The following is a 25,424-nucleotide window of genomic DNA, read 5'->3' on the forward strand; positions in this document are numbered from 1 at the left end:
TGATTTCCTAGGAATATGCTAGGAAAAAAACAAAAGATCTAGTCTGGAGAGAGCAGTGGTTAGAACAATTCATGCAACATCTTGAGGTTACAGAGTCTGACTGTGGTCTGAGAAAAAGTTTTTGAAAGATGTTAAGCTGTGCGAAGAGGTGATTAGAACTGTATGTTAGTGTTATCGCGACTGGCTGCAGGTGGAGACTGGCGAGGGCGTGGGCAGATGCTGAAGGATCGAGCTCACTGCAGTAATGAGGAAAGTGATGGTGTGGTCTGGGACGCCTGTGAGCAGAGGTGGTAAGCGGGCGTGTCAGTTACTTAGGTATCAGGATATCGCCACGCCGCGGGGAATGACAGGCGTCACTAGCTTGTTCCATTTGTTCCGAGGGCGCAGGAATGATTTACAGCTACCTGCTGAGAGGCCCAGCCCCTCGAAGCAGAGTTGGAGACGCGGTTGCTTCGCGCTCTTGTCCCTCGCGCGGCGCCGTCGCGCAGTCCGAGATTCGGTCGCGGAGGCCGCGGGCGCTGCGGTTCCGGTTCCGGTTCCGGCTGGAGGCTGCACCTGCGGCGAGGGCGTGTGGCTATGGCTTACTCCACCGTGCAGAGGGTGGCCCTGGCCTCGGGGCTCGTTCTGGCAGTGTCCCTGCTGCTGCCTAAAGCCTTCCTCTCGCGCGGAAAGCGGCCGGAGCTGCCCCCGGTTCCCGAAGGTAAGTGCAGGCCAGCTCCGCTGAGCCGCCCGGTCCAGCTGTAGGGAGGATGCTCCAGGGAGGGGTCACCCCGGGAGTCTCTGCTCCCCCACCTGGGTATCTGTGAGATTGCACAAGATGGGTACGGGTTCCAGAAGGTAGAGCGGTGTATGGGAGATACCAGAGCATCAGCAGGGAATCCCCCACCCCGCCGGGTGCCCCCTGAGGTCCTCTGCAGAAGGGCCAGGAGTGCATGCGTGCCTGGGCACCCTCTAGCTGGCCCCGTACACACCTCTTGCTCAAAACTCCTCGCCTCTTTCCCTCATTGACCTGCCTTTGAGTCAGGAAGGCTCCCACTGAATTGCCCTCTTTGAGGGTCACCATGCAGTGTTCTTTGTGTGAGATAGTGTCAGAGTCAGCATCGCTAATTTTAATTCCTTGTGACTTGAACTGGGTTTTGGGCCCTCGCTGGTTCAGGCTCTTTTTTTGTCCCTTTAAAAATATAACTTGGTGATGGCACATGGGTGATTTGGTGATTGGAAGCCCAAGGGGATTACAACTGAGATGGGAAAATGCACAAAATAATGTAAAAATAAACTATTACATTATACAATTAAATATAAATACATACATATGTATATATGTGTGTGTGTGTGTGCGTATGTATATGTATGTATATAGACAACTTGGCGATTCAGTAGCCCAAATTTCAATTACTGAGATGACTTTTACACCTCCACTGTTGCTTCTTGGACAGCTCCTTTTGAACTGAAATCCACTTTTTTTTTTCTAATTGGGTGCACTGGGTGTAGCCTCGCCTTATTGTGCCTTCTTTATACTGTATGAATAACCTAAAGCAAAACACCCAGCTCTAGGATTGGAGGGCACATTGAACCCAGAATTCTATTTATCGAATATACTCCATAATGGTTATGCTTGTAAAACCATCTACATAGAAGACTCCTTGAAAATTTTTAGATGTTTGTTTTATGTTTTTTCTTTCTTAATACAAAACCCTAAAACATTCACTCAGTTTGCCCAGTGGTATTGTCTTGAAGTAAGCAAATTCATGATGATTCTAAGCAGTAAATGTTCTTCTAAACTGTATTTCAGTGAGTTGAATTCCCATTATGCTGAATTAGCTTGAGTACTTCTGTTGAACGTGGGTGGGAGAGACTCTTCTGAATGTTACAGTGGAAGTTAAACATGGCTCCATTCCCTTGAACTCATGCTCGTATTCTCACTTCAGAATCTTTGTATTGTTTGCTCTTTATTCTTGAAGTATTCTTCCCTGGGCTCCTTCTCATTTCAGCTCAAAAGTAACCTCAGAGAAACTCCCTGATAACCCTAGCTAAGCCTTTCCACTTCCATTGTTTCCTATTCCATTATATTACTGTATTTTCTGTATTGTAGGGATTACTATATGATATGAAATATTCTTGTTTACTTAGTTTTTGTCTCCACCTCATTGAATGTATCCTGTAAGGGGGCAGGAACTTTGTCTTGTTTAAGATTTCTACAACACTTGTCATACAAATACTTTTAAATGAATAGCTGGAAACTATGGAGTTATTAATAGTATGTGTTCTTTTTATATAGTAATTACTGAAGTGGAAGAATCTAGTCAGAAATCTTCCTTGAATAATGTTCCAGTAACTAAAATTTGCTAATTAAAATTCATCTCCTTGTTCATGACATTTAAAAAATATTGAACTTAACCATCTTGTTACATGCTCTCTGGAATATTTTAGAAGTTATGAATTTTCTCCCTAGAAATATACACATACATTTATACTACTGAATGTCAATTCAGAGAAGTCACAGAATCCAGTAAACCTTCTTTGACAGTAAGGACAACCCCAGTTATTTGGAAAGTCTTAAAATTTGTGTCATTATAGCTTCCATTTTTCAGTCCTTTGGGGTATAAGAAACAAATGCACTGCCTTGTCCATATGACGACTGTTCAGATGGTCTTTCAGCAAGTATTTTTTATGTACCCTCTCACATAGTATACAGTGTACAGATACAGTAGGTTCCAAGTAAAAAATGAACCAAAGCCCTGCCACAATTTGGTCATGGAAAGCCACAATTTTAGTAGAGGAAAACAGACAACCACCAAAAAAGTCAGTTGTGTTGCTCAGGTCCTAGCAGGAAGTGGTAGAGATACGTGATTAGAATGGCCAGATTTGTGTTTGGCAGAGGGGACTCAAGAAAGGTGTCATGGAGGAAGAGAGTCTTTTAAGAGGTGATCGTTTTCTTGAGATATAATTCACATACCATGTAAATTACACACTTAGAGTAAATAATTAAGTGATTTTTGGTGTATTCATATTTGGACAATCATCACCATCATCAATTGTAAAACATTTCACACTTTCCCTCCCAAAAACCCATAGTCTTATACAGCACCTTCCAGCCAACCCTCTCCAACCCTCTCTTTCCTCCCTAGGCAGTCACTACTTGCTGTCTCCATAGATTTGCCTTTTCTTCACATTTCATATAAATAGGATCATATAACATGTCATCACTTCTCATTGGCATCTCAGTAGTGTCATAAAGAGTTCTAGATTTTTAATAGTGGTATCAGTACTTTATTACTTTATGGCTGAGTAATATTCTGTGTGTGTGTGTGTGTGTATGTGAGTATGTGTATATGTGTGTGTGCCCATCAGTTTACCCACTCATCAGTGGATGATGTATAATTTTAGTGTGGGCACGCTTCATTTCTTTGGGGTACATACATTTGGGAAATGTAAACATTTGTGTGGCTGGAACTAAGTGTGATTTCTGGGTCATATAATTAATCTAAAATTTATGGTTAACCTTTTGAGGAACTGGTTTCCCGGAGTCATTTTACATTCCCAGCAGCAGTATACAAGATTTCCAACTTCACATCTTACCAACACTCATTATTATCTCTTTGATTGTAGCCATCTTTGTGGAGGCAAATGGTTTCTTATTGTGGACCTGTTTGCATTTCTCAGATGCAAGAGAAGTGACTATTCAGATCCTTTGTGCATTTAAAAATTGGGTTTTGTCAATTATTGGTGGGTTGTCAGTTCTTTATATCTTTTAAATACATTAGATGTACAATTTGCAAGTATTTTTGTCCATTCAGTGAACTTTCTTCATTTTCTTGATGTCCTTTTAAGAAGAAAAGTTTCCAATACTGATATGAATAGTTTCTCTTTTGTTTTTTAACTTCTATTGCTTTTGCTTTGGGTGTCATTATCTAAATAACCAACACCACATCCAAGGTCATGAAGATTTATGTCTGTTTTCAAGTACAGTGTGATATTGGCTCTTACATTTAAGTCTTTGGTGTAAAGTAGAAATTCAGTTTCATGTTATCCCAGCATCATTATTGAAAAAGTTCTTTTTACATTTAATTTTTTTGACACCCTTGTTGAAATTCAGTTTACTACCTATGTGGGACTTTAGTTCTAGAATCTCAATATTGGTTCTCATATATACGTATATATGTTAGAATGTGTATATACATATTCTACATTTATCTATATGTACTTGTATGTGTGTGTGTACACACACATACTAGAATGTGTATTATATATATATAAAGCACACCTATCCTTAACCTAGTACCAAGCTGTCTTTTTATTTTTAACCAGTGGGACATATATATTTGGTAAGCAAAATAAGATATTTGTATATATTACAAAAGTTACCACAGTAAGTCTATTTAACATCATCACCATGTTACCACTTAACAGTTGCATTTTTTTTTCTTATGATGAGAACTTTTAAGATTTGCTGTCTTAGCAACTTTCAAATATGTGTTATAGTATTAATAATACTTTTGCCCTCTTGCAACCACCAGTCTGTTTGCTGTATATTTTACCTTATTTATTTTTGTTTGTTTGTCTTGTACATATGAGATTGGTCATATAATGTGTCTTTCTCTGACTTATTTCACTTATTTAAATCTTAATTACTGCATCTTTTTAAAAATATTTATGCATAAGAGAACTGGGGTGTAGGCCAGAGATGTGGGAGGGGAGTTGAGGGGTTTTAGAAGTTTCACCAGAGGCAGAGTGGAGAGCAGAACAGACGGTTTTACGGAATTACTGCTGAGGGGAGCAGCAGGCCAGAGACAGAGGTCTGCTGCATCATGTGGGTTAGCTTCCTGGCTGGGGATGCAACTCAGTTGATGTCTGATGAGTACTGAGACTTAATCGCTAGGCCACCACGAAGGTCCTGATTACTACAGCTTTTTTGTAAATTTTGAGATTGTGACGTGTGAATGTTCCAATTTTGTTTTTTTCCAAGATTGATTTATCTGTCTTACGATGAGCAGTATATCCATATAAATTTGAGGAAGAGTTTATCAGTTTCTGCAAATGGAAAAAGCTAATCAGGTCCTCATAGAATTTTGATAGATTATGCTGAATCTGTAGATTATTGGGAGAGTATTGCCATCTTTATATTGACGCTTTCAACCTACGCACACAGGACTTTTTAAAAAATACGGCTTTAATTCTCTTAAAGATTTTGTCATTTTCAGTGCATAAGTCTTATTACTAATTTGTTCTTTTTGATGTTGTAAATGAAATTATTTTCAGATTGTACATTGCTAGAAATTGACATACAGTTGTGTTCTGCAACTGTGTTTTCTGTACACAATGACCCAGCATCCTCTGGAAAACTGGACTTAGATTGTTTTTCCTTTGGTTTCACTTTTCCACGGCTGCACATCCAAGCAGGGTCATTGGTGTTTCCATTTGTGGGACAAGATGTGAGGACATCCAAATATAAATATCAGTTCACCTATGTCTGGAAGTAAATACTTGGCACCCTACCAGTATGCTTAGATACTGACCATGTGCTGTATAACCTACTGAGAAGCTGAAACCTACCTTCTAGTGCCATTTTGTTCAATGCCAGCCAGTATTTTTCAAACTGCGTTCTTTAAGATATGTGAGATACTATTTTGTGTTGCCAAAAATGTTCATGTTTGAGAATTCTGCTTAATGCATTCATCCCTCTTAGGTGTTCATCATATACATTAGCTTGTTACCTACTACAAAGTTATGTAGAATGCAATATCCTTCTTTACTGCCTTCCCCAGAATTAGATATAATAGAAACTCTCATATCCTCGGTTGCAGTTTGAAAAAAAACTTATTATTTTTCAATCCCTTTAATGTGGGATTGAGCACCTACTCTTTCATTAATGATTTCCTTTAATAGACTTTGTTTATTTATACATATTTAAATTTTACTTGCTTCCCCCCCACCCTGTTCTTGTATCCTCTTGTCCTTTCCACCCCAACCCTGCTGCCCTTTGTAACCTCAGTCCTCAATGTTTATTAATTTCCACTATTTTTGTAAGTATTTGCTTTATTTGTCTGATATGTAGATGTTGAGTATTTTTTCTCATTCTGACTTGCTTTCCTACACATGATTCTCTCAGACTCTCTCCATTTTGCTGAAAACTGCTGCATTTCATCATTCCATATGGTTGAATTGTACTCCATAGTGTGTCTGTGCCACTTCTTGTTCAATTATGTCTTGATGGATAGTTCAGCTGCTCTGTGAGCTATTATAAATAATGGGGCTATGAACACGGTTGAACATTTAGGCTTTTTTTTTTTTAATGTGTGTGTTGATGGTTTCATGTTCATTAGATAAGTGTCCAAAAGTGAGATTCTGGGATGTACAGTATATCCACTACAGTATAATCCAATTTTTTTTTAAGATTTATTTATTTGTACATACAGAACTGGGCCAGAGGCTCAGGGACGGCAAGAGGCTTCACCAGAGACAGAGTAAGGAATAGAACAGGCAGATAGACGAAGTACACTGCTGAGGGGAGCAGCGGGCGGGTCAGGAGAGGTCTGCCACGCCATGTGGTCACCTCGGGGCAGGCGGGAATCAAACTCATGTAGAAGCGGCTTTAGATTCTCAGTGCTGTGCTTTAACCCACTGCGCCACCAGGGAGGGCTTATATCCAGTTTTTTTTAAGGTGAATCCAATTGCTTTCCATAATGGTTGTAACCAGTTTACCTCTCCTTTTTCTGCAACCTCTCCAGCACTGAGTGTATTCCTTTTAATATGTGTCGTTCTCATGGATGTGAGATAGTATTGCATTGTGGTTTTAATCTGCATCTCTCTTATTGGAAGCAATGATACTCTTTTTTTTTTAAGTATCTGTTCCTCTTTGGTGAATTGTCGGTTCATAAATAATGCCCATTTATTGATTGGATTTTGTTGTTGAACTGTGAGGTTTGTGTCTTGGATATTAACTGGGTGTGTGTACATGTACATGCATGTGTGTATAGTGTGAATATTTTCTCGCATTTGATAGGATGTATGTTTCAATATTCTTGCATTTTCTTTCACTGTGTAAACAGTTTTTACCTTGAGGTAATCCTGGTTGTTTATTTTTGTTTTTATTTCACTTACTTTAGGGGTCAAATATCTAAAAACATGTCGTCATTGATGTCATGGAATGCACTTCTAGTATTTTATGTATTGTTGCAGATCTTATATCTAAATCGTCAATCCATTTTTAGTTGCTTTTTTTTTTAATCCAGAGTCAGAGTAACCCACTGTCACTTTTGTGTGCAGCTTTCCAGTTTTCCCAATAAAACCATCTATTAGAGACTGTCCCTTTTTCATTGTGTGCTGCCTTATCATAGACTAGGTACTGATATGTACATGGATTGATTTCTAGGCTTCTGATAATACACAACTGATCCATGTGTCTATTTGTGTGTGTGTGCCCATACTAGATAGTTTTATTTCTGTTGCTTTATGGTGAAGTTTGAAGTAAGGTAACATGATGCTTTCATTTCTCCTTTTTTCTCTGAATTGTTTTTTCCACTTGAGGCCTTTTATAGTTACATATAAACTTCAATACTCCTTATTTCTCCAAAAAATATTGTAGATATTTTGATGGGGATTGTGTTAAATTTATATTTCATTTTAGGCAGGATGGTCATTCGATGATATTGATCGAGGAGATGACCCTTCAAGTGTGTTCAACTAGATTAAGAAGGGCATTCCAGGCAGGGGGAAGCCAGAGCCTTGAAGTAGCCTTAGAACTGTGAGAGGTGAGATGAGAGAAGTCAGCAGGGGCCAAATTGTGAAGGTAGAGGAAGCCATGGTAACTGTAAGAGGAAGAAAGACAGTTACTATGGGTTTAGTATGAGTGCTTGGCAGCTTGGGGTCCACAGTGTGAGGATTTCTTCAGGAAGATTGTTGTCCAGTGAAGCACATTAAGGGATGCTCATGGCGGGTCACAGAAAATTCAGCTTGAATGTCTTAGAACAGAAGCACTGTCTTGTGTAAACTAAAGGACCCTGTGTTAGAACTGGCTTCCAGCATCCTTTGAGGTACATAACTCATCAGCCTGGTCTGATTTTCTGTTTTTACATATCAGGGTTCCTCTTGAAGTTGGCTCTGTCCTTTGACTGTTCTCCAGGGAGATCAACAATGTTGGCAGTTACAGAAACACCCCACTTTCCGTTATGGAGAGAAAGAAACTGTCTTTTAAACTCTTCCTTTACTCCCACCTCACTATATTACTCCTCTGCTCCCTAGACTATCCCACCAGTTCAGCTTACTGGTGTAAGTTATCACCCCCTTTTTAATGACCTGAATACGAGTACTTGCAGTAGTGTGTGTAGGAAGGATATGTTGATTAATTCACTGTGGAGTTGAGAGAGACTCCCAAAGCGAAATAGAGATCCTTGAGGATGGAGCAGGTGAAATGTGAGGCCGTCAACATTGGGCAGGAGGGAATAAAACAATTTTATGAGACAATTTTATGAGACATTTTAAAATAAAGTGGAAGGAGGGGATAAAGCAGCATCTCGGGTTATTCTCAGCTTACTGGTTTAGGTGAAGAGGTGGTTAAGGGGGACAGATGATGTAGGCCCCTTTTCAGTTTTTACTTTTTCTGATGTTGACAATCCAAGCTTTTTCAACCTTTCCTGGCAGGACAGAGTTACAAGTGTCTGAGCACAACCCTCTAGGAGGTGAATGTAAGCACGTGTAAGCCAGTTAGCTTTTAGGACAACGGTCTGTTGCACATCCCTTTCCTTTTTCATTTTTTCACAGTTTCACCCTTGATTTTGACCAGTAGGTCTTGGTACATTAGAGTATTTTGGGAAAAAGTATCAGTAATTTTAAACTGCATTAGGGTTGAACTGGTTTCTTCATTGAAACCTTTTTAGAGTCATGTGACCAGTTAGTCATCAGATTTCTTTACTCCCCCTTTTTCTGCCTGTTTTAACTATAGTTGGCCAGCTCCTCCCTTCCTGATGCTGTTAATGTATGCCTCTTTCCCCACAAAACCCTCCCGTGGCCTGCTGCACTGTCAGATGGAAGGACATCCAAGATACCTATGTGACCTCAAAGGCCCTCACCCATCTTTTCCCCATTTCCTTTTTCCTTTCTCATGTTGCTTTGACCACACCGGCCTCCTTGCTATTCTTTGAACATGATAGACATGTTCCCATTTCAGGGCCTTTGCATTTGTGCAAAGGTCTGAAATACTCCTTCTTGGAGATCTTTGGAATGTCCTTCATCTCCTTTCGGTCTTCAGTGAAATGAAACTGAGCTTTCCTTGGCCATCCAGCTGAGATGTTAACTTTCCTCTAACGCATCCTGTCTCCTCTGCTTGCTTTAGTTTCTCCCCTCATTACTTAGCATTTTTAAAAAATCTCTTTCCCTGCTTAACAAGGAGGTACCATGAGGACAGGGATCCTTCATTGTTTTTGTTTACTGCTATATTCGCAGCTTTAGACCAGACATGTACAAAGCAACAAATATTAATGAATGATTGCATCAGTTGAGTCCTGAGGAATAACAACATTTAGAGATTGGGCAGTAACTTAAAACTAAATCAAAGCAGGCTCTCCCTGGTGGCTCAGTGGGTTAAAGCACAGCACCGAGCAGCTAAAGCCACTTCATCATGAGTTCGATCCCCGCCTGCCCCGGAGGTGACCACATGGCGTGGCAGACCTCTCCTGACCCGCCCGCTGCTCCCCTCAGCAGTGTATTTCATCAGTCTGCCTGTTCTGCTCCCCACTCTGTCTCTGGTGAAGCCTCTTACCACCCTGCCCCTCCCTCTGGCCTGTACCCCAGTTCTGTATGCACAATAAATAAATCTTAAAAAACAAAACTAAAAGCAGGATTGAAAAGTGAAGAGTGTGGCACAGAGACACCAGAAACAGTAATAGGTCCTTTTTATAGAGTGTGTGATATTTACCATGAACTATTTTAAGTAGTTTTTATGTATTATCTTATTTACTCATTGCTTGAATGGAGGAAAAGGGAGATCCAGCAAAAGACACTGGAAGAGAAGGGTAAAGTAACGCAAGTGTGGAATGTCAGAGAATTCAAAAAGAGGCTGTCCTAAGAAAGGACTGATTTTTTTTTTGGGGGGGGGGGATATTACGTAGCAGCTAAATAATAAATTTATTGACAAAAGAATGTTCCTTTGACTTGCCAACATGGAAGGTGGCTGCCTTGGCAAGAGTGGTTTCAGTAAAGTGAAATCTGGAATTTCACTTGAGTGAATTCACATGCTTTATGGTACATAAATTACTGTACATCACTGTGGCAGAGAATCCAGTGAATTGTTTATGAAAATTTTTAAATGTGGGGAAAGAAGCAATTAGTAAAAATTTAAAAGTGCTCATTAGAAAGAAATAGGTACACATTTTAAGTTTTTTTTTTTTTCTGCATTGTGGAATTATAGGTGGCAGTTATTTTATACTTCTCTGTACTTATAGAATATGGCCCAGGGATTATGATGTGTTTACTAGTTTACCTTAGTTATCTCTTAATTGGTTCAGGATTTCTTTTTATCAGCATAGTTTCTTAAACTCTTAGATTTAGCAAATTTTAGCAATCTTTAGTGATTAGACCTGGACTTACCACTCACCTGGGACTTTCCCCCCATTTAAGGTTATTCTCTTCTCTCCTCACCGCCCCCCCCCCCCCACAACTTCTATCCTGTTGATAGACTATGGAAACACAGTAGAGGCTGGGAAGTTCTGCTTTCTCAGCATGTTCTTGACCATCAGACAAATGGCCTTTTTGCTCTAAAAATACACCCTTTGCTTTTGTTAGCCTTCCTGTGAATCTTTTTTTGGCTCTTGGCCATCTCATGTGGTTCTCCCTGGGCTTGTCATTCTTTCATGCTGATTGCTTAGTCTTTTGCGTCAACTTTTGTTTCTTCTTTTAGAAGAAGTACCTGAATATCTTTCCCTTTCCCTCCATTTTAACCCACTTGAGAAGTTTTCAAATGGTCAATTAAAAATTCTTTTGTGGGAGAGAGAGGGAACTGTATCTGTTTCCAGAATGTCTTCATTCTCTCTTCTCAGAGTCTGGGCATAGCACTTCTGCTTGGTCAGCAGACCCTAAGATGGCACAGTCTCTTTCTCCTGTGACTTGCTTTTCATTTCACCAGTTAGTTTCTTCTTTGACCTGAGGATCAGTTCCCATTTACCTTATTTACCTGTGGAACATGCAAAAAATCAGCACATGAGGTCAGAAATTCCTGAGAGTCAATGTTAGCCAAGACTGAGCAGGTACAATGGTAGTTGAAGCCCTGTAAGGTGACAGTATTCTTCTCTGGTATTCTAGAGTCAGCTTCAGGGCCTGTGTAATGTACTTGGCACCTCTCCTGCTGACCCTACCTGCCTGTGTTTTTCAGTGCCTTTGAATGACTATATGTAGACATTTTTTTTAAAGCATAGAATCTTTATTACCATGTTGCCCTCAAGTGATTCCTGGCCACTGAGTCTTGAGCTTTCTGAGATGTGAAAATATCCATAGTGATGGAGACATGTGTGTGTATATATAATACATACTTATATAACACACATGTATATAACTGTGTCATTTTAAATTAGTTCTTTATGTGTTGTGTATAAGCACCTGAGGACAAGTATATTACTTGACCCCTTACCTTTTCTTTTCTTCTAATGAAAAGAACTTACTATTCTAAAAGTGTTCAAAAGAGACAGTTTGAGAGCCTGTGAATGTAGGTAAATTAGGCACTTTTCCAAGTATAGAAACTTACATGGTGGATGTGGAGTATCTGATTAGTCACCACAGATACCATTTTCTAGTCTCAAAATCAGATTGAAAACATTCAGGATAATAAACAATCTTAGCCCTGTTCATGGTTGGGCTGGGTCTTGACCAAGCAAGCCATGTTATTCCAGCAGTTATGCAGCAGGCCCCAAGCATGCCCTGTAGTGCCCAAGCGTAAGGAAAACAATGAACTTCTACTCAGGAATCTCTGAATCTGTCCTCCAGCTGAGGACTGCTGCTAGCACACTTGCAATTCAGTAAGTTGAGTTTATTACTTGTTGCAGCAAGGGAGAATATAGACCCCGGAGAAGCTCGTGGCATCTCAGGAAGACACTAGTTTCACACTAGGTGATTTTGAAGAAGGTTTATGATGTAGGGTTTTGACCTGCATTGGATCTGTCAAGAAACAGAGATTATCTGAAGAGAGCAGACTAGAGAAAGATTAGTTGCTGATGCCCAAGAATGGGGGCCATTTGATATTTTTTTTGTTTGGACACTGATGATGCTCTATCTGCAGACAGATTTCAGAGCAGTCTTATTTATGCATATTGGCTTATCATGGTCACAAAATAGCTTGGTCTGGAAATGATATTCTGAACTGCTATGTTTCAGAATAACAGGAAGGCACCAATATTTAATTTAGTGCCATGCCAGCTTAGAGTAATACCAGTGCCCAGATGATCGTACAGGCCAGTTTCTGGATATCAGTGGCTGTTTCTCTTGTTTTAAGAATGTGATTTATTGACTTCATTGTGCTCTAAATAAATATGGGTAGGAATATACTTGACAGAATATGTTACCTATTTCCCAAGTAGGAGCTGTGAGACACATTGCTCTTAAATAAGGGCAGGTATAGTAAGTACAATTAGAGGTTCAGTTTCCTAAGTGCATGGTAGTTATATGAGAACATACTTTGGCGGGAAGGCAAAGATAGATTTAGATTTGTGGAAATGGAGAGAAAAGCAAAACTAGTGGAGTAAGCAAAGATTTAGAGGCACAAAATCGCAAGGCAGGCTCATAGTTAGAAGTCTAGTTTGCCTGAATTGGAAGTAATATAATGGGGAGAAAAGTCTGAAGAGGTCATTTGGGGCTAAATTATAGAATTCACCAATGTAGGAATTCAGTTTGCAGATGTGGAACATCAGAATTTGTTAAATACCTACCCTAGTGCTTTGTGTATGTTACCTACAAGGATTACATATTAACTTATGGAGGAGGTATTGCTTTAACCATCTTTGTATATGATGAAATGAGCTCTAAAAAAGTTAACGCCATTCAAATAGCTGGATACATGGCCATGATCATAATAACTCTGACCTGAAAAATGGTACTTCTGTGTTGTGTTCTCAAATGCAGACACTTGTCGTCAGTGGGGGCCATTGCAGCTTCTGACTCCGGCAACAAAATAGTAATAGTTAACAAGTGTTGAGTAGATGAAGTAGGCCCTGTATGCTTAGCAGTACAGACACAAATACCTCTTTCAGTTATATGTAAAATGAACTGAGAATAGAGGGATTGGTAGTAGATGAAGAGCTGCTTAAACTAGAAGAAAATATATCAGGGATCAACAAAGTGTAGTCAGGTATGAGGGAAATGTACTAAGATGGGGTCCAGGAGTAGTTTAGGGAGGAAGAAACAGAGCTGTCATCTCAGCCTGCTCTGGGCGTGATGCTGAGTTAAGTATGGCCTTCAGAACTACCTCAGTATTTGGGAGAATGTGCATCTCTTTAGGAACTGGCCCATTAAGATTTTTCTTGAACTGTGGTAATCAGAAATATAAACACATCCAGAACTTTATTGATTTATTTTCCCTAAAAATGAAATGCTGCAGATGGTTTAATGTTGCTTTCAGAAAGCTCTTTTGTTCATAGTGCTAGGGCTTTTGTTTTTAGCGACAGGGATGGTTATTAACAAAGGAAAGTAGACCTTCACTCTGTAAAATCCATTAAGTTTTTAGTCAAGCTTAAATGATATGCTAAGTGAAATTTTAATAATTAAATAAACCTAAATAGGGGGGAAGCTTTCAATAAACAATTAGGATTTAGTCAAGTTCCATTTTATAGAATACTTAAGTACACAGAGGTAGTGAACACAGCTGTTTTCTATTTTGAAAAGTCTGCAATTTTATTATCTTCAATGTTTAATCTCTGTAGTTTTTTTTTTTAAGCAGTTTAAAAAAACCACTACAAATTCAAATTCTGAAAAACTAAAACTCACAGATCCTGGGTGTAATGTAGCTATTAAGTAGAATGTTTGTAGCAGTGAAAAGTGGAAAATAACCTTCATGAAATAATGTTTATCACCTGGAGCAGAGTGGGAAAATAAATTGTATTTATAAACATAGATATGGTCTCTGACAAATTGAAGTAGAACTTTACATGTCAGGATGGATTCACTTCTAGGTCGAAATACTGATCACGGACCTCCTTCATGGTTTAGGAGTTAAGTCGCAGTGCTATCACTGCCATGGCCTCCGTTCGATCTCCAGCCAGGGAGCTAATACACATCTGGTGCAGCAGACCTTTCCAGTCTTGCCTGCTGCTCCCTTCAGCAGTGCATTTCATTAAATCTTTCTATTCTGCTCCCCCATTCTGTCTCTGGTGAATCCTCTTACTGCCCCCCTTTGGCTTTACACCCCAGTTTTTCTATGCATAAATAAATATTTTTAAAAATACTGATTGTCACCCAGGAAAAAGGGAAGATGCAGAAGCATGAGTACAGGGTGAATATATAGAACAGAAAATTGATTATAAGCATTAAGTGAACAGTTCATGGGCATTCATTACATATTTATGCATTGTTATGCATTGCATTGCACTGTTTTGTTCTCCATAGATAAAATCTTAAAACATTCATGACAATACTATGTATTGTGTATGGATGTATACTTAAGGTGTAACATTCTAAAAGCATACATTCTAGTAACAAGTACTAATTCAGAGTTGTGGCTGTCTCGGAGAGGGAAAGAAAAGGGCACTCCCAGGTTCAGTTACAAATGCCTGTGAGAGTGCTTAAGCATTACCATCTAGTCTGTATATTTTAAATTTAAAAAATTTCAATTTTTTACATCCAATTATTTTATGATCACTGACTAAGACATCCTGGGTTGTTAGTCTTAAGAAACATGATGGTACCAAGATCCAAGAAGCGGTTTGTTACCCGTTGAGGAAATGTAACTTGACATAGAGAAGTCTCTTCCACGTTCAGCATTGTGACCCTGTCATCTCAAGTGGCTCTTCGTCACAGGTGGCAGAGGTTATAGGTCTCGAGGAGAAAGGTCAGAGACTGACTACAATGAAAAGAAATACAAAAGGAGACAAAGTTTTGGAAGGTAAAAATGTTTTTAGATTTGAAGATAGACATCCAAAACGACATGTATGCTAATGGGATAAGAGACAGAGCTTGAGGGAAAGGACAGAATTAAAACTACATATGCATTTTGGAAATTACAATGAATGCCTTGAGGATGAATGATTTTGCCAAAGAAAAAGGAGAGAGGAATAACCGTTTGAGACAAAAATCTTGAGTAAAAGAGATTAAAGACTCTGAGAAGGAATAGGTTACAAGACCAGTCTGTGGGAAGAGTTAAGTTCAGTAGGGTGGCATGCCATAAAGACTAGCAGGAAAGTTTATTCAGATTAATGCAATATTTCTTGAATGACTTGTGTGTGGCAATTGCTTTCTTGTGTTGATAAAGAGTCTTACACGAGAACTGAGGAAGACGTCATTGAATTTGGTGGTTAATGTACAGTTGCTGTGATGATACTTCATGTCTGTACTCTTTATAGATAGGGACTCTGTTTTATTTATCATTTTAATCTCAGTGTCTGGCACAGTGACTGGCACATTTAAGTGTTCAGTAACTTAACTGATAAATGTGTAAGCTGCTACACTGAATGTAAAATGCTCACATTTCCCCTAGGATATAAAAGCCTTATTACCTAGCACCTGTTCCCACTACAATCTCCGGCCGGCCTCTCATCTTAGAGAATAGCATCTTCTACTTCTTAAGCACCTTTTTGACTCAGATCTATAATGTCTTTTTCATTAATTTTATAATCAGTTCTAATGTTTCTCTCCTTATGATTGCCTCATGATTCATTCAGTGTTGCTTTTGTATTTCCTAATTCCTCTTACTCACTAACTCAGCGTAACAGTCAGAGATGCAGAGAGGTGCATGAGCTTCCTGGGGGAAGTACTGGGTTTCCTGCTTGGTGGTATTCAGTGGCCAGACCACGGCCAGACCAATCAGTGGTTTTCAAATATAGTCAAAAGTTGTGCACCATCACCACAATCAATTTCAGAACATTTTATCACTACCACTTCCTCCCCTCCCCTGGGTAAACCCTCCCCGCATCCTTACCCATTAGCAGAGTAGTCATTCTTTCCCCACTCCCTCAACCCTAAGCAACCATTAATCTACCTTGTAGACTTAGCTGTCCTGGACACTTCATAGTAATGGAGTCATATAGTAATGTGCTCTTGGGAGGGAGTGACTGGCTTCTGTTTTACTTAGCTTAATGTTTTCAAAAATCATAGCATAAAAGGTTTGTTCTTTTTTTTTTCAATAGCCAAATAATTTACCATTGCATAGCTATACCACATTTTGTTTATCCATTTGTTAGTGGTAGACTTTGGTTTTTCTCAGTACTACTACCGTGAACATTTGTGTACACATTTTTATGTGAATGGTTACATAAAAATGTTTACCCTTTTGGGTAACTGCCAAACTGTTTCTCAAGGCTGTTGCATTATTTTACCTTCTCATCAGCAGAGTATGAGGGTTCCATTTTCTGCACCAACATTTTTCATCGTCGTTTTGATTATAACATCCTTGTGGTTGTAAAGTGGTATCTCATTGTGGGTTTAATTTCTTGATGGTTACTGATCTTGGACATATTTTCATGTCCCTTTTTTTTTTTTTTTTGCCATTTAGATGTCTTTGGGGTGTTTAAGATTCTTCGCTTATTTTCAGTTTAGGTCTTTTTTCTTTTTTTTGTTATTGAGTGGTAAGAGTTCTTTTTATATTTTGTATACTTAGATCCTTATCAGGTATGTGAGCTATAAATATGTTCTACTAGTCAGTAGATTGATTTCATTTTCCTAATGATGTCCTTTGTGCACAAAAGTTTTAAAATTTTGATGTCAAACTTACCTATTTTTTTATTGTTTTACTTTTGGTATCCTATCTAAGAAATCATTATCTAATTTCAAAGTCATGGAGGCTGTTTCTTCTGAGTTTGATAGCTTTAGCTCTCATATTAGGCCTATAATTTTGAGTTAATGTTTAAAAATTGAATATGATATGAGCTAGGGGTCCAACTTCCTTTTTTTTTTTTTTTTTTTGCAGGTGAGGGGTTTATTTGTTCACATGACTTTTAAGGTCCTTCTCACTTTGCTGAGCCTCATTCTCCTCAATCATTGTAATCTTTTCACTCCTCCCCCCTTCTTTTTTCTTTTTGCATTTGAATTATTTAGACATTTAGTTTGTCTAATGTTTATGATACCCTGCACTTTTTTGCTGTTTTGGTTGGACTATTAAAAACCATTGTTTGTGGGGGAGCTATTTCTGTCTTGGATATGCCTTTCCCACCTACAGCATGGAGCCTTGAATGTAATAGCTGGTAATAAATCTTCTGTCTGACAGATCAATACAAGTTTTGGGGGGAAGATATGTAATGTTTAGCATCATCATCGTTCTTCAATTTTAGAAATGCAAAATATGCCTTAATGCCATGACCTGATTTTAATTTTTTATTTTTTTGTTTTATGCCAAGTTTTGAAGACTGTGTTCTTACTATAATACAGTGAAGTTCAACAGCACATGATGACAAATATTAAATCTAGTTTATTAAGTGCTAGCCACCTGTTATATCAGAGTCTCTCTAGAGAATGGTTAGCTTCCTGGATGCTGGCTGGACATTTCTTGAAGAGGCATTACAGTAGCACCTTTGAATATATGAGTTAAGGTCCCCTGATAATTGGTAGCAACTAGTCACCTCACCACCAGCCTCCATAGGAGTGATGCTCTGATTTCCTTCTACTATCTGAAGCTGTGTCCTACACTTAAAGAGAAGCCTTCTATAACTGCCTTGTCATCCAAAGCCAGTACGCAGAGGGAAAGGAGGATACAGACCGGAGTGTGGCTGCAGAGGCACAGGACAGAAGGCAGCGTCCACAAGCTTGCGGTCTTCCCTTCCCCCACGCCCCAGCCCCGCAGCTTCTTGCCTCGGGAGCAGAGCATTGACTTAAAGATAGGCCTCCGTTCACAGCGCTTCCTTGGCACTGTCAGCATGTGCTTCCTTTATTTTGTTCTTAAATTTTTTAACCTTAACCTTCAGTCTCCTTGCCAGCCTATTCCCATGCACCCTATTTTAAAATGTTTGCTTCATGCCTCAAATCTATGTGGTATAATTAAGGTGCTACTTCAGTTTACATATTGAATGTATTTTCTTACACACGGTGTTTTTATCATATATTCTTCTATCATATATTCATGTCACTGTCAGTACATCCGAAGTGCGATTGCTAAAAGCTATGAAGAATCCCGTATTTTATAACTCTTTCATCTTGATTTTCCATTCTTTGTTGTGGAAATCAAAGTTACTTCAGGCACCCTGCTACAACATCACAGCAGACTTTCCCATATGGGTCTCCAAAGTCTGTAACTTGGATTTGGAGATAGACTTGGATTTGAAAATGTCTTGAATTTATCCTCCAGGCTGATGTCACTGAGTCACAAGGCAGAGACAAAGCAGAGCCAGATCGTGTTGTTTTATACTCCGACCCCCATGAGTTCTTGCTGCCGCCATCTCTGCCACCCTTGCTGTTGGCCACCATTCTCGTTTTAGCCTTTTTGCTAGGGATGTGTGACCTCATTGCTTTAATTTGCATTTTACCAGTTGGCTTGACTTTGAATTTGATCATCTCTTTATATTCTTGTCAACCATTTGAACTTCTCTGATTTCCCTACTCATTTCTTTTGGCCATTTTTCTGCTGGGTTGCCTATAAAGTTGTATTACCTTACAGGATCCTTGTCCACTCTAGCTACCTAATCCCTTGCCGGTTTTAGATACTGTGAAAGCTGCTTCTGTCCTGTATCTTAACACTGTTTGTAATATTCCTTACTAAGTAGATACTTATAAATGTGTTTTCAGATTTTACAGTTTTCTACTGCATAGCTTGTATTTTAGTGCCTGCGAAGTCTGTTTTCTAGCATGTTCTGTCCTATACTATTACCTCCAGTGGTGTTTCTTTCCCACACAACCCAGTGTATGTGACCTTGGGAAGAGATCTTTCCTTTCTCATCTGTGGCTCTTGGGAGGTTTGGCAGTTGGTAGTAATGTTTGGTTGCTTCTGATGGAGGGAGAAAATGGCAAGAAAATCCATGCACTATCTTTTCTGTAAGCCATGCTCTTGTGCTCAGAGATGAACCTCTGTGACCCTGTGTGAACCATGAAGACCAGTCTGTTGACCCAGAGGATTGGAAAGGAGTGCATGCCTACCAAGCAAGTACTTAAAATCTTCATTTAAGGAACTTGGAAGGTCATATGAATTGAGGGGTTTGGGGTAATCACCTTTCTTCATGTTCCCCAAAAAGGAATCTTATAGAGGGAATGAAGGAGATATGTATGTACAGAGGCGGGGGGAAGTCTTATGATCCCATAGAGATGGAGAAAGATTGAAATAGAATGTGAGAGTAACTGTCCTGAGTTCTGTTACTTATACCTCAGTACAGAAATTGTTTTAATGATAGCCACATTTAAAACAGACAAAATAAAGTCTGATTAATTATTTCTCCTCAGGAAAGTTGGGTCGATTCCCACCTGTGATGCATCACCACCAGGCACCTTCAGATAGCCAGACCCCTGGGCCTCGTTTCCAGAGGTCTCACCTTTCCGAGGCCTTCGCAAAGGCCAAGGGAGCAGGTGGAGGAGCTGGAGGAGGAGGCAGTGGAAGAGGCCTGATGGGGCAGATTATTCCAATCTATGGTTTTGGGATATTTTTATATATATTGTACATTCTGTTTAAGGTAAGTGGAATGACCTTTTTTTATATTACACCAATGAAATTCTAACATAATGAAAATCATTTTCAGCATTGAAACTATAAGTTAATATGCATAAGAATAAGTTAATAAGTATTACTAGGAATTAAGATTATCACAGAACTCACAACTGAAAATTCAGAAGCAAGACTTGAACCTGATCTTCTAGTTGCTAATTTAATTAGCAGTAGAGTTCAGAGCCTATCTAACATTCCAACAATACAGGTAATAAGATCTTCTATAAGAATTAAGATGATTTAATCCAGAACTCACAATTTAGCATCCTTGCAAACTGAAAAGAAGCAAAAATATTCTAAGACCTTTATTTTTAGGATTGGCACAGTGATTTCCACCATAAGACCAAATAATGACTGTGTTTGCACTCTGTCCTTCCCCCACCCCCATCTCCCAGCAAAAGTGCTGTTTTAGCATCTCCAGTAATTTTCTTGCAACAGAACCACCATGTACTGAAACCAAGTCTGATATTTCTAGTTCTGGGGAAACAGATTCCAAATTCAGATTCACTCCTGGGCAGGCTTTGGCAGGTCATGGGCCTACGTACTGTGAAGTGGAGGGAGAAGTTTCACTTTGCCCTTCTAACTAAAGTAAGAAGTGAGCTCCTGGTCCAAGAGATTCTCTAGCAGTCCAGCAGGAGTCTGAGAATACCCTGGGGGCTGCATGTGCCCCTTTTAGAGGGAATTTTCCCCTTGGGTCTTGATTATTTACTTAGATACCTTCCATGCTGTTTGGGTTTTGTTGTTGTTGTTTTTGCTTCTGTTTTTGTTGTTATTGAAATGTTTTTTAATGTTGCTGTTTGATTTCTGACTTATTCATTTTTTATGAGGGGTTCCATGACTTTGAGGTTCTGGGTTGCTGTTGATGTCTGTACTCCCTTCACTTCTCAGCTCTCAAAGGGGAAAGCTGCAGAGGATCGGAACTGCTCTACTCCCACACCTGGAAATGCCCACAGGAAAATTAGTAAGTGCCTCTTTCAAGGCTTGAGTCAGACAGCTCTAATAAAGCAAGCCTTAATCTGTAGGTATGTCTTAAAGCATTCCTCAAAAGCTGTTCCAAGTTAATCTGATCCCATTTTTTACCTTAATCCTGTGAATTCTCAAAAATTTCCATTTTGATGTTGGACTGTCATGGCAAAGACAGCTAGAAAAAAATGTAAGAACATGCGTTCACTTTTTAATATAGGCATATTGATATTTCTGTTTGAATTGGGTCACTTCTCATTTCCAGAGTTCAGGTTATTTGTAGCTAATATCTTTATTTCAGAGAGGAAAACGGAAGCAGAGAGATTAAGTCCTTGCCAGAGTCAGTAGCTTTACATGTCTGACTCGTGAAAAGTGGATCATCAAATATTTACTGACCCACTAGAGTATTCTGTGCTCTCGAGAAATAATGTGTGTATGGCATGACCCTTCCCTGTAAAATGTATTGTCTAGGGTGGATGGCAGGAAAAGTAACTTGTGGAAACTTTACTACCTAGAAAGAATGGACAGCTTTATGGGAAATCACACCTAGCTGGCGTTTATGGTGGAAGGCCTGTCAGATAGGAAGGCCTGTGTTAAGCAGAGCCTCACAGAACTATAGCTAGGAGAAAGAAGACCTGGAAAATGGGTACATTAACTCATAGTGATGAAGGTCTCATCACTGTGAGGCCTCTTCAGAAGTTTTTAAAAGAAAGACATGAGCAGAATGAAGTGAGCCTTAATCCTGGCTTCTTTAGGGAAACAGATATGCCTATTATGTTTTTGCATCCTTTGGGGAGTCTTAGATATTCAAGGAATTCTTTTAAGAAAAATGTTGTGTTCTTAATAAAGGTAGCATCTAATCTATGGTGATGATAAATGCATCAGTAAAATAATTGCAAAGATTTGTGGATGCTTTAAAGATAGCATATTTTGAATGCTGTCACTTAATGCATTTAAAACAGAAAGTAAAGAAAATGAATTCCTAAGAGCAGCTGTTTTTAAATGTATTAGCAGTTATATCAGTTTCTTAGCCTTCAATTTTTTTTTTTTAAGATTTATTTATTTGTACATACAGAACTGGGGTACAGGCCAGAGGCTCAGGGGCGGTGAGAGGCTTCACCAGAGACAGAGTGGGGAGCAGAACAGGCAGATCGACGAAGTACACTGCTGAGGGGAGCAGCGGGCGGGTCAGGAGAGGTCTGCCACGCCATGTGGTCTCCTCCGGGGCAGGCGGGATTTGAACTCATGCGGAAGTGGCTTTAGCTTCTCAGTGCAGTGCTTTAACCCACTGCGCCACCAGGGAGGGCCTTTCTCCTTCAATTTTTAATCACTTTGGTAAAAATATTAAAAGACCTTCGAAATACATTTGAATGGCCATCTAAATGTGTGGAAGGCTGCTTAGGTATAAAATAGAAGAACTATTGATTATCTGCATAGTGAACATTTTATTTTCCCATAATTTTTAAAATTCATTTCGTGGCGGATTTATTTTTCTGTCCCATTTTTAGGGTCTTACCGTTAGTTTCAGTAGATAGGTAGGTGCACTACTGACCCTTGTTGAGAACATGTCACTGGGAGGCAAGGTTACTCCACATTACCCCAGATGACTTGAATAGAAAGCCTCGGGCAGGGAAATCTTAACCATACTTCAAGATCTTGTCTATTACAGATGCTTAAGATTAAAACTTATTTTCAGGTGTGTTTATAAACCTTTAGCTGCAGGTGAAATATTGCTTATTTCATGATCTTTATTTCTCTGAAGTGCCTTATTTGGTAGTTTGATCTTAAATATCATTTGGATTTAAAAAGAGTTTATTTTCTTTGGTTCTTTTTGGGGTATGCTTTTACTTTTTATGTTTTCTTTAGCTGGTCCTGCTATATTTCCATGTGTGGAAGAGAGATTTGTTCATCACCGATTCACGTGTATCCTTTAGCTCTTGGGGCCCAAACTTCACTTCCCTTTTCATTTGGGTTGGACAAGTGGGACAGATGCTCAGTCTCTGAGTCTCAAGCCAGCCTGTGTTATTGTAGTGTCATAACCAGCTGTGTTTCATTGGAAAAGGTTGGGGAGTTTTACATATTGTGGTTCTCAGATTGATGCTTATTTTACAGCCAATTTTGAGCTTGTTCAACTGCAAGAAAAACTGAAAGAGACAGAGGAAGCCATGGAAAGATTAATCAGCAGAGTGGGGCCTAATGGTGAGAGGTAGGTTTTCACATAACAGGACTCCTTACTTGAGAAAATCAATTCAAAAATTGCTTTTCTTTATGAGTTACTGATATTTTCATTTTATATACTGTCAACTTATTTACTTCTCACTTATTTAGCATTTCCACATATCAAGCAATCTCAGTTGCCAAAGTATATGTTCAGTGTCATAGATATTGCTGTGAGAGTGAGTAAATTTATGAGCAACTCTTGTAGGGTGAAATGACCAGGTTCTTCTCTCTCTCTCTCTTTAAGTGAAATAAAATTATTAAACTTTATGCTTTATAATTAAGGCAAAATGAGAGAAGAGAGCAAAGATCAGACTAGATATTTATGCTTTGTGTTGACTATTCCAGCACAAACTTAGGCATGTAATAGGTGTCAGGACCTAACTAGCCTTCCGATACCTGGCCAGAGACTTAATCCTCTTGCAGTAGGATCTAAAAAGGCAGCCTCTGGAGGTTGGTGGCGTGGTAGCAACTAAGAAAACAAAGAGGAATTTAGTGTCACTTTGGCCTGCATGAAACTGCAGGAACCGGAGGTGAGTGGCAAGGTGCCCTGCAGGAGGATGTACTGAACTGCCCTTCCTGTAGCCCCGCAGGCCCACTGTGGAGTCTTTGCCAGAAAACCCTGCTCCATCTTGGTCTCTTCTGTTAGCCAGTCTTGGTGGTTACTAATACCCCACTCCCTATGCTCACTGCTCACCCTGCTCACTGGCCCTGGCCTTAACTGATCTTTGGCTCATTGGGAAATGAGTGAACATTTCAGCCATTTATGTTGGCTTCTCCCTGAAATGTCTATAATGTTGCAAAATGGTTATTATGAGGATGAATCTTGCCTGATGCCCCAGGAGCTTTGAATTTTTGGTTCAGTAAATGGGTGACTATCTTTAATTTTCCTCACAGTGGTTTAGATATTTGTGTATATCTACACATGAATGTGTCTTTGTGACTGTATAATAGTTTGTATCTGTTTACTGTTTACTAAGGACCAAACTCTGACCTAAATGCTTTCTATACATTTTCCAGTGTATGTGTGGTTGTATGAGTGTGACTAATCCAATGTATACAACTATACTTACTAGTCTTTTCTACCTTTACCCTGTAGTTGCCACTCGCAATCTGAGTGGGAAATGACCCAGATTTTTAGAGACCCTCATGCTTCAGAAGATACCTCTATATTGGCCTTGGTCTATTCAAAGCCCTGGCCAGGGTCATGGAAACCATAGTTGTATTCCTGTGAACACAGCCTCTTATTCCTGGGCCTTGGAATAAGAAACCACATGAAAATATTTTCTTAGTACTATTCACCACTGTTCAGACTTATTTGCTCAGATCAAATGCTCCATCATCTAATGCTGTCTACTGCCCCTAAGGCAAGGTAATACCCCTAAGGAGAGAGTTTAAACACAAAGAAGACTTCTAAATCCTTTTATATAACATTTATCCTATAACTGTAAGATTTTGTTTGCAACTTTAGAAGTAGACTATTTTCTGAAACTTCATCTTGATGCTTATATAAGAATTGAAAATGTGGAGAAGGTTAAATTTATTTCTAATTTAGTCCTTTTCTTCTCCATTTGCTCATCATTCTTTGGTGGATTTTAATTTATATATGTATGGAATATATAAATTTCCCCCACTATCAGCCCTTTGTCTTTCCCTCTTAATCTTGAAGCCCTCAGGATGTTTATTGATGTCCACTAGTTTTTGAAAGTGTTTTTACATTATTGCATTATCAAACTGTCTAGCAATTGTTTTTTCATTCCAACTTACTTTGCTGCATATAATTCTTGCAAACTTCATTTTGTTGAAAATAGCTATGTTTCATCCTTTCTTATGACCACACCATCTTGATCCAGCCATTTGCTAGTGGAAATTTAAGCTGCTTCTAGTTCCTACTTAATGCTGCTGTGACTACCATGGAACATACGGGGTTTTATATAAATGATTTCATAGTCTTTGGATATATGCCCAACTGGGATTGCTGGATCATATGGTAGTTCCATTTTTAGTTTTAAGGTAAATCCAAGTTGTTTTCCATAATGGTGGTAGTAGTTTGCATTCTGAAGGGGAAGTTTTTTTTAGTATTCAATAGAACTTTTCACACAGCTTTCCCACATGAACAGTGTAAGCCCATCGACATTATTAAATAATAGACTCCTAGGAAGTTGGTATTGTCATGATGTCTGATATTAAGCACAATATCCAGCCCAAGGACACAAAAACTAAGTAAAAGATCTAGGAAGCAGAATTGAGGTGTCTCCTGCTCTGTCCTTAGGGTCAGAAATTGTAAAGATTTTCCTCCTAAAAGTATGGGATTGCCTGAGGGGAGAAGTGGGAGTACAAACTGTAGCAGCAAACCACCTGGGCAGGCGGGTTGAGTGTGTATGTGGGTCTACAGATTGCAAGCATTCATTGCCGTGATTCAGAACCTTTA

At 39.2% G+C, this 25,424-nt stretch overlaps 1 protein-coding gene across 2 annotated transcripts in view; it reads left to right on the forward strand.

Moving 5' to 3' along the window:
* Positions 1-523: 523 nt before the first annotated feature.
* Positions 524-25,424, forward strand: part of RIC3 (RIC3 acetylcholine receptor chaperone) — a 41,011-nt gene continuing 16,110 nt past the window's right edge. For both annotated transcript variants that reach the window (XM_004683077.2, XM_004683076.2), the window contains exons 1-4: positions 524-700; positions 19,555-19,781; positions 20,702-20,774; positions 22,889-22,982. In XM_004683077.2, the coding sequence (XP_004683134.1) occupies positions 577-700; positions 19,555-19,781; positions 20,702-20,774; positions 22,889-22,982 (518 nt within the window). In that variant the 5' untranslated portion in view covers positions 524-576. The remainder of the gene's footprint in view (positions 701-19,554; positions 19,782-20,701; positions 20,775-22,888; positions 22,983-25,424) is intronic.

This window comes from Condylura cristata, unplaced genomic scaffold, assembly GCF_000260355.1.
Source record: "Condylura cristata isolate star-nosed mole 26May11 unplaced genomic scaffold, ConCri1.0 scaffold00015, whole genome shotgun sequence".
NCBI lineage: Eukaryota > Metazoa > Chordata > Mammalia > Eulipotyphla > Talpidae > Condylura > Condylura cristata.